This window comes from Gavialis gangeticus, unplaced genomic scaffold (assembly GCF_001723915.1).
Source record: "Gavialis gangeticus isolate Ggan-Ray unplaced genomic scaffold, GavGan_comp1, whole genome shotgun sequence".
NCBI lineage: Eukaryota > Metazoa > Chordata > Crocodylia > Gavialidae > Gavialis > Gavialis gangeticus.
The window spans coordinates 102,904-113,134 of NW_017728981.1; the positions used below are offsets into that span (position 1 = coordinate 102,904).

Below are 10,231 nucleotides of genomic sequence, written 5' to 3' on the forward strand. Positions count from 1 at the left end.
TGTCACTGTACTAGCTTTTTCCTCCTTGCTGCTTTAACTACTTCTTTGCAGGGCTATGTTTAGAGACTCCACAGGCACTATGAAGACCATGCATTGCATCTTCACTGCAGATCCAAAGTGCACAGGATGTTTTGCCCTGGGGAGAATTAGACTTTCACCCCTGGCCCAGGCCAGCACACCAGCCTTTTTTAATAAACTTGATAAGCAACCCTTCCTATGCTACCAACAACCTGATGCTACTGGAAGTGCAGCCTTTTGAATCAGATGTGAAAAACAGAGCCAGTGGCTGCCTTCAGTTGCTCAAAGTCTGATGGCATCTTTATCCTTCAACGGTTATTTGATAGCCCCTGCATGAAGCAGATTAGGCTAGTTTCAACCCAGTGATTATAACTGCTGCCTGTCACTGCTGGCTGTTTTTAGTAGGGTGCCCAAAAATTAAATGGACTGTGAAAAATCAATCTACCCTAGACAGGAATTGTGCACCCTGATTCAAAGCCTCATGGGAAACTTTCCCTAAACTGCACTGCACCTGTTTGAGGATTCAGAACTTCATCTGCTACAATCATCACCAGCAGCAAATTCACAAGAAAAAAAGTTAAGAATGAAAAAAGATCAATCCAGAAGTTCTGTTCATCATTCCCAGCTGGAAAAAGTCTCACAGGCTGCAACTCTGCTCCCTCTGAGCCATTAAGGTCTTTCCATCTCAGCTTATAGTGAACTTGCCTCTAAAAATGTTTGAATACAATTAAACTCCAAGTAGGCGGGAGCTGAATCACATGGTCTTCCCTTTTCTCCAGGACTTTTTCAGACTTCACACAGATTTACAGGGGCCTTCAGAAAATCTCAGTGCTAAATAATGCAACAAGCTGAAAGATTTATGAAACTCTGTACATTTCCATCTGTAGTCAGGGAGATCATAGGTGCTGGGCACAGTACATGCAAGGCAGGTAATCACTCCAGAGAAATTTTTTTTCCAGCGATGGAAAAGGGTCTTGGGCAGTCTACAGATGGTGTCCTCTTATTTTATCCAAGCATCCTCCTTTTGGATCATGCTGTTGGGATGATCTCTCAAATGGTCAAATGCCAAGGCTGCATAATTTACCGTATTTCAAAATGATGGCCAAGTTATTAGCTGTATTACTAGTAGTAGCATTTAGGCTTCAGCTGGGAGTGATGGCCCACTGCAGCAGGTGCTGTACATACTCATAGTAAAAGACCCATAACAAAGTTTACAACAGAAAGATAGATAAACTGCACATTTTCAAGTGCTAACAGATCCATGGGTATTTAACATTCACTCCAAGCATCTCTGGTATTTCAGTTCAATACTGTAAATGCCAGGGTGTGACATTATGATGGAGCTTTATCTCTATTTCCAGAGTTCACTTTTCTTGATCTCTTTGTATACAGGAAGGTCAAAAACGGAGAAAGCGAGGAGGGAAGAGTATTGATCAAAGTGCATCTGAACCGTGTGTAACTTATCAGTCATCAAACAGTACGAAGGAAGTTGAAGAACATGAGCCGAACCCAAGCACAGGCAGAAATTTTACATCATGCAGTAAGTATGAACTACAAGATTCAGCTAAGCAGATTTACCTTCTGATTTGCAAGCTTTAAGACATTCAAGAGACTTTTTCCTGAGACTAACCTTTGCAATTATGGTTAGATGCATTTTAAAGTGTGGGTCCATGCTGTAACTTGCTACAGTTCATGCAGAAACAGAACATGCAACTACCGAGTGGTCCGAATGAGTAGCTATTCATCTCTAGCGAGATACTACACTGAAGTGAAAGAGTCTTGTTAGCAGTTGTCCATTTGACTTAGGCACTCCAAGGAGCCTTATTGCTCTTAGTTCCTCTACACCCAGTAGACAACTTTAACAATCTGTTCCCTTCAACAGCCTCACTCTTGCATACACATCTTTAATGCACGTAAGGTGTAACTGTCCATTGCCCCACACAGTGAACAGTCAATTATATCAGCAGAGTTCTGCCTGACATGTTTTAAACCTGTGCCTTACTGTCCAGCCCATATGCCTGGAATCACCTCCATGAATGAGGGGTCCAGTTCAACCCTAAGCCCTGTTTGGTGCTGGCTGACAATGCACAGGAACCTGGCACCAACTGAAGTATGTGCAATTCACCTGTGCGTACTCCCCAACAGGAAAGGTTGGGACCAACATATTCCTTTAACATGGGTCACCAAACCTTCAGATAGTAGTGCCTGCATGTTACCATTAATATGGGATAGGCTGGAGCTGGTGATGTAGAGGTAAGGGTCTACATAGCCTATTGCTGAGGCACTAAACTGTATAGACCCCTTGCTCCTGTGGAACATTAGCAAGCAACATATCTCCAGCTCTGCATGATTTTATTTTTATACTTGGTCTAACACCCACTCAGGACAATTTTAATTATTTATAGAAGGTTTATTTAGCACTTGTCACAATGATAAGATGATTCTCTCTTTGGCTTAGTGTGACGTTAGACATGCTGAAGCAGAAAGAGAAAGCTTTTCAGATTTTAACATAATCAAACGTATTTTTGGGGAAGATCCCCTTCAACCTTGGAGTCCATAGAAAGCCACCAACTAATACACCAGCTCTCTCAGCCCTACAACCTGCCCTTTCCAGTCTCAATGAATGATGAGCAATCCAGCAGGTTAATTACATAAATGTTCTGTGCCCAGTTCTTGGTGGTGGGACAAGGAAAGAGGTAGTCTCTTCTGGGTCTGAGCTTTACACAGCCAAAACCAGGAGTCATTCTGGACCAGGTTCAGGTTCACATGAATGATGAAACTCTGCCTCTTTTTCATTCTAGGCTTGAAATTCAATACAGTTAGCACTGCACAAAGGCAGTAAAAGCACAGCCACTTCCAGCTGCAAGGTTATCACCTCCAACTGGGTTTACCACAGGTGATTCAGCTAGAATGCAATTCTCCTTCTCCAAAGCACAAGTCCCTGCCATGGAAGCTAGAAGGGAATCTTAATTACATGTTAGCAGTATGGGGTCCATGACACACAGCTGAACAATACTAACCCTTTTCACAGAGAGCAGTAGCGCTCTCTTGCACAAATAGCCAAGGCACTACACTCTCACACTAATTTCATCCAGCTAGATAAATACAAGAACACATCTTAAAGCCACTTTCTGTTTGAGTGAGGCAGTTGTTTAGTCATTGTATTGGGCTGACAGCATCACAACTGTACTGAAAACACATTGTTATCAGTAATAATGAGACAGCTGTTCCTCGTCCAGTGTGCATCTTAAGCAGCTGTACTGCCAGGCAGCAAAGGTGGTTAAGGAAGAGTATTCATTCTAATTAAGAAAAGTTCTCTGTCATTCAATGTAATAAAAGCAGGCTACATGTAGAAGCACCATGCATCAGGCAACTGTATAAATAGGTAGGCTTGGCAGTCTGGAATGGGAAGAAAATGATTTGGCCCTCAAGACACTTCAGTTTCTTTCTTTCTTTCTTTTTTATTTTTTTTTTTGCAAAAACCTATGCAGCAGTACACTGGGAAAACAGCAAGATTTTGCTGGTGACTTCATTTTGCTAAACCCAAAGGAATACACTGCCAGTTAAATAAACAGGGGCACATGCCCTATGCTGGAAAAGTTCAAGAGACTGATTCTCTCCTTGTCCACACCAAGACAAAAAAACTCAGCAGAAGTCAATGCATTGGCATGGGGTATGATGCCCCTAGAAGTAAGCAAAGAGCATCTGCAGAAATGAGATGATGTGGAAAGACACTAAAGAGTTCCTTTGAGTGCTTTGCTTCCAAATTTTAGCCCCCAAAATGGTAAGCTTCCAAATGCATATGTACTGAAGAAACCTCTTAGGTGAACCCTGATCCTCTGATCACCCTGATCATATGTATGCTCAGTAAAGATTTCAGTGGTGAGGGGAACAGTGGAATACATGGAGCCCGGGTGGCCACCCCCTTCTCATATAATGTCTGCTAGGTCAACTGTATGACATTCTAAACCTAAGACTATCGATAAGACTGGTTTCCAGTATTCATTGAGAAGATCATTTTGGGGTCATGAAGCCTAAGCTTTCACATTATTGGAGGAGCCCCAGAGGAGTCCTTGGCATCATCTGATCCATGCTGACTTCATCCACACCTTGACTCTACCAATGGTGTTTCACACAGTAAATCTGTTAGAGAGAACAGGCTGGGTGAAAACTCCAGGCCTATGGGATAAAGGAATATCAACCAGGTCAGAACTATCCCTCTAGCTTTCAGAGCTACAAACTCTATACCTGGCTTTTCAAAGACATAGTAATTGTACAGGATTTGCTGGTCTAAAGTAATTAAGTACCAGTGTAAACTACCCAGCAGGTACACAGAATATAATAGTTCTAAAAGTAATTGTGCCAAGTAACCAGAACTGTAATAATCCTGTGTTTATTCTGTGGCAACTGGATATCTAGGAAATTATAATGGCCATACAGGGGTGGATCCAGGAGGGTGTGGTAGTGTGGTCACACCAGTTCACAGCTAAGAGCTCTGGTCTCGGATGCGTTATACAATTGCAGTGAGCCCCCCACCATCATCACACCCCATTTTTTGTCATCCTGGTTCCACTACTGTGGCCATACAGGCCATGTCTAGACTGAAAACTTCCCACATCCATGCCATACTGCTCTGCATGCACTACCCCCCATAAAGAAGTAGTGAAATCATGTCCATGCAACACTAAGGGTGGACTAATTATCCCTGCCAATTAGCCCATGCTCAAGTATTCAGCACCAGCTGCTTTAGATAGCAGACAGCAATGCGATACTCCACCTCCAATCAGGTCTTTAATTTCTGAAAATTAGGGAACAGCTTAAACCTTGTAAGCAGGTGGTTAAATATCCCTTCTGAATTATTTTATCATTGATAATTATGACACTGCTAGAAATTCACACTATCCACATAAATGTCCAATCCCCTTTTTTAAACAGTGCTAAGTTCTTGACCTTGAGTACTTCCTGAGGCCATGAGTTCCACAGGCAATCTACATGCTACCGGAAAAAATATGTTTTGTATTAGTTCTGAATTTGTCATTTTTGAGAGTGTTTCGGTTCCCCCAGCTCTGATCATCAGATACGTTATCCCACTGGAAGGTGGTGCTGCAGCTCTATTTAGAACAGCCCTAACATGTCAGATGGGTGAAGAAAAGTCTTTGATGCAACAAAAAAATATATGCAACCTGAACTGGCGAGTCAACACAACTTCTCCCCCATCGGCTCCAAAATATATCATTTCATGCTGTCTATAAACATTCACTTGGATTGTCAGAAAAGACAACACAAGGCACTTGGCGCTTTACGACCTCAAAATACTGTGCAAATACTGACTTATTAAAATCTCACACTGGTGAGGTAAGTAAGTAGGTAACTACACCCCATGTTACACATCAGAAGATAAAGCACAGAAGAGGGAGAGTTTCACTCTTTATTACCAAGTGGCTTCTAAATTTGAATGCCCACCTTTAGACCTAAAGTACCTAAAATTTCAACTTGAAGCCATTTGAAGCTGTAGGGGGTTGGTGAAGGTATCTTGTTAGTCGCCCAAAATTAGAGTTGCATCTCTACTGGCAGCTCTGGAGAAAGAACTTTGCAGCCCCCAGCTTCAAATTGTGTGCTCAGTCCACTAAACTCTGCTGCTTCTGGGGTCTCTTACAGTGAAGGAAGCACCATCACTCAGCATTTTAAAAACCAGACTAGACAAAATACTGGAAAAAGCATGGTGGAGGCTTACACTGGCTGCATAGGAAGTGGCTGTACTGGGTGAGCTAGTGGCCTCATTTTTATGATTGGATGAAAACTAAAGCATTACATGATCTGTGATGCTAGAAATCAAGAATGCCCTGGGCCAGATTCTGTCACCTTTACTCACACTGAGTAGTACTTTCCCCATGAGCAGCTCCTGGGAAGAGCAGGAAAGCCTAAGGGCACGTCACTCAGGTTTACCTAGATTAGTTTAATATAGTCTGCGCCAGACCAACCATCCCCAATAGTTAAAAACTTGTTTGTGCCCTAATGCAGAAGGGTTTAACTCTCCCAGGATTATTAGCTGTTATTTAAAATTCCCTCACTATTACTCCTGTGGAAATTCCTGAAATCAATGGGATGTGACATGGGATAAGGGGAATACTCAGTTTGAATAATGGTGAAAGTAGCTGGTCCTTTATTTGTTAAACCTTAGGGTCCCTCATATAGACTGGATATACACATACAGAGAAAGGTGAGTTTAAATCAGTGGGTGTTCATCCAATAATTGTTAATTGTTCTGTCACAGCACCTAAAGGGCCTGACATTATTTCCTTGTATCACTTGCTATTCATGCAGACTGCAAAGCCCATCAAAAATGTCCCAGTGTCATTTTTGAAAGGTAAGTGGTAGGAAGGAGGGAAAAAATACAAAAGAAAGAGAAGCACCCGAGACACCAGGCTTAGTGCTTAAACGGTTTCTCACCTGGAATAACAGAGATAGTTTTCAAAGCTCGGAGAACTCTGAAAGTTCTCAATGCTGAGACATTCCCAAGGTCCACAAACTCTGTGACATATCTGCAATGAGGGAGGTCACACACAAGAAACACAATGACAATACACACACCAAGAAAACAACAACTACAGACAAAGCAATACATCACTCACAGGGGCCTGACCCAACAGCTAACATCAACCGGAGGCTGCCTTACCTGGAATTACAGAAATAGTTTTCAAAGCTCTCAGAACCCTGAAAGTGCGCAGAGCTGAAACATTGCCTAGGTTTACAAACTCTGTTATATACCTGCAGAATTAAACCAGAGTTAATGGTACCATTGGGGTCACCTTCCTTTTAATATAGTTGTTTGTAGGAAACAGCTTGTAATTTAAAAGGCTTCAGAAATTGCATTAAAAAGAGAGAACTAGACAGACAGACAAAGCCAAAACATAGTTTTAAAGCATTTCAACACTACAGGCTAGTTTGCCCAGTTGCGTGTTTTGCTATTTGTGCTCTCTCCTATTTGAAATCTAACATTTTGTTACTATTGGACCCAAGGAAAGCATTTAAGAAGGATTTTGCCAAGGAAACCAGGCAGTCTGGAGAGAGCACCTCCTCGATTCAATTCCATCAGCTATATTTGCTCCACTTTCTTCCCTGCTTTTAACAAAATGTCATCATCCCTTGCAGTTATTAAAACCTTTCTTCCACAAACTTTTTGGATGTTAATTCCATAGCCCTTCCCACCTCTTCATAAGCCACAAGTAATACAATCATACAGCAACCTTTATGGGTCAGGAAGGAAAAAACTTTTACAAGACACCAAAAATCTAGATTTCATCTCCAGTTTAAATAACAAATTAAAATATCATCATGCCATAAGGCAGCTGGGCTTCTTGTTACTTATCAAACCTGGTAGGCAAACTGATTCAAGCAAAGGAGGAAAATATGAGCTGGGAGAAAATAACGTAATGTGCAGTAGGCTTCATTTTTGTCACCCTCTGCACCTCTTTACTCACCCATGAGTACTCAACATGCAGGCTGAGAAAATCTTAGTATGTAAACCAAGGTTCCAGAAGAAGTGACCAACAGAGTATTTAGAAAAATTCCTAGATCCTAGCCCTGTGCTCTGTTCACTTGAACATACCACCACTCTTGCACAGGAAGACAAAACCCTCCCTCTGCAGAGGTGGGTATTCAGAAAGTTGTTAATTGCGTAAAATTTGTCCAACTTGGAGTAGTTCATCAGCAGGTGCAGCTCTGCTGACTTCAGTGGAGTTGTATTTAACTCTGTGTCTGTGTCAGCACTGCATGTATCAAGTGAAAATTAGGAGCCAGAATCTGGATTTTGACTTTTTTGTGGGTCTTTTAAGATTTGATTGGCTTTAACCTCCTTTCCCCCATCCCTGAAGAGTCAGCTCTCCCACACATTTCATTCATACCCCGAGTCTAACTGGAATAACTTGAAAATTCAACTTACGCCATCATGATGACACTGAAATCTAACCAGTTCCATGGATCACGCAGGAAAGTAAAACCATCTATGCAGAAACCTCTTGCAATAATTTTCACAAGCGATTCGAATGTATAAATACCAGTGAACGTGTACCTGTTAAGGAGGATGAAAAAAAGAACTCTGTTACAAATAATAAGAAGCAAAAATTTCAATCAAAAAGGAAAATTAAGGTTAAGATATATAAAATTTATGAGCCAAGGGGATACTAATGCCCAATCCCACTGATGTAGAAAGGAGCAGAAGTGGGACTACCAAATAATGACAAAAAAAAATTCTGGAAGAACTTAAAAATGGGGGAAAGCAGAAAACACTTTAGAGAAAGCTACAATCCCCTTACACTCCCCCCACCCACAAAAAAAGAATTAAATTAAAAACACCCAGTACTTACTCCACATTCTTCGACCATTCAGGTGGGTTACTAAAAGTCATGAATACACAGTTGGTCAAAATAGTGCACATAATGATCATGCTAAATACTGTAAGGGCGAAGTCAAGGAAGAAATGGACACTCTTGTTTGGCTATTTTAGTCAGTGTCAAAACATTTCCCTAAAACACACTGCAGTACAAAGATACATACAAGGTTTGGGATGCATCCAGCAATCACAGGAGACAAAGAAAGAGAAACAGATTTTTTTCACAATTTTCCCCATTCACTTGATTTACATGGGCTCCACTGGGCTCTCTTGTCATGTGGGTGCTCTCAGCCTTATAGCTTTCACATTCATTTACAGTCCTACAATGCACTCCCATTCTGCTTAGGTAGCACTGGTACATTACACCCACTCTGTAGCGTGAACAGCTGATCAAGGCACTCAGCGACAGAGAATGAGACCTAACTCTCCAAAAGGTACTGAAAGACAAAGGCCCAGACAGGGAGTTCAACATGTTCACATACATTAATGTTCACGGTAAGTGACTATTTAGAATGGGTATATGCAGCGCCCTGGCAGCAAATAGAGAAGCAGGTATAAATGCATGAAAGCATTCACACATACCCATTCATATACAGCCACCACACAGGGAAAATGAAAAATATTGTCCTTCACCTCTCCCTAAGGTTAGAGGCTTTTTGCTGCTAAGTACTAAATGTGAAGGCTATAAAATTATATTGTAAGCAGAGAAATTCAGGTACATGAATAAAATATAGAATCTCTACCTCATATTTCATAACATTTTACAATCATCTTTTAAATGAAATGTTTCCCCAGACAATTCCATCTACATTCAGGAATCTCGAGACATGATTTGCTGGTAAATGAAGTAACAGAGCAGCACTGCATTACATCATTTGTAATGGAGAAACCTAGCTGGATTTCACTATGGGGAATCTTTAATATCATGAGACATGAGGTACAGTTGATAGCATGTGTGTAAATACAAAGTAAATCCTACCGTGTCAGAGCTAGCATGTTAGAAACCCAATATTCATCTCTGGTTTCTGATTATGTACACCCTGCTGAACACGTAAACACAGTCACCTTGCACTAGCTGTTAAGTGAGTGACAAACTGTCCAAACTTGTGTGCTTGGAAGTCCCCCACTATGTTTGCTCACTGCTGCAGGTACAAACATGTGCACAAGCAAAAAGTGAACACATCTAAAAAGCATTACTCAAAAAACAAAACAAGCTTTTCTCAAAGGCAGCACAGGGCTTTCTTACTTTTCTGCTACAAGAAATGAGGAAAAAAAATCTCTTTGGCTCTTAAAATTGAAGATCATTCAGAAGACCGTGACTGCTTCATTTTAGTCCAATTCTGCCCGTTTGTAATCAGCAGAAGTCTTTCCACATACTTCAGTGTGCTTTGGCTTACGTCCAAGTTCCAACCACAGAATTTTCACCTCAACCTGTCCAGATACACACCCATCAATGAAACATCCCTTGCAGCTGGGTTTACCAGACAAAAGACGAGCCAAAAGGAATCCAGTTACATACCCAGACCTCAACCTAAGTTAGAAGTACTTGTAGATTCATAGATTAAGGATCGGAAGGGACCTAGTAGATCTTCTAGCCCGACCCCCCGCCAGGGCGGGAGAACAACAAAAAAAACCCAAAAAGAGAAACAGGACTCAAATGAGTCCAGCCAGGTAGGCATCCAGCCTCTTCTTAAAGACCCCCAGGGTAGGGGCCAGCACCACTTCCCTTGGAAGTTGGTTCCAGCTCCTAGCCGCCCTAACTGTGAAGTAGTTCTTGCGGATGTCCAATCTATACCTCCTCTCCATCAACTTGTGCCCATT

The 10,231-nt window shown here is 41.6% G+C and overlaps 1 protein-coding gene across 2 annotated transcripts in view; it reads right to left on the bottom strand.

Annotated features, from left to right (window-relative positions):
* The window catches only part of SCN8A (sodium voltage-gated channel alpha subunit 8), an 85,691-nt gene that overhangs the window by 45,896 nt on the left and 29,564 nt on the right, over positions 1–10,231 (bottom strand). Inside the window, exons 3-5 of one of the 2 annotated variants that reach the window (XM_019511100.1) lie at positions 8,385–8,474; positions 7,961–8,089; positions 6,469–6,560 (exon numbers count right to left, since the gene is read on the bottom strand). In XM_019511100.1, the coding sequence (XP_019366645.1) occupies positions 6,469–6,560; positions 7,961–8,089; positions 8,385–8,474 (311 nt within the window). Of the gene's footprint in view, positions 1–6,468; positions 6,561–6,694; positions 6,787–7,960; positions 8,090–8,384; positions 8,475–10,231 lie in introns of both variants that reach the window. The other variant, XM_019511107.1, reaches the window with a different exon arrangement.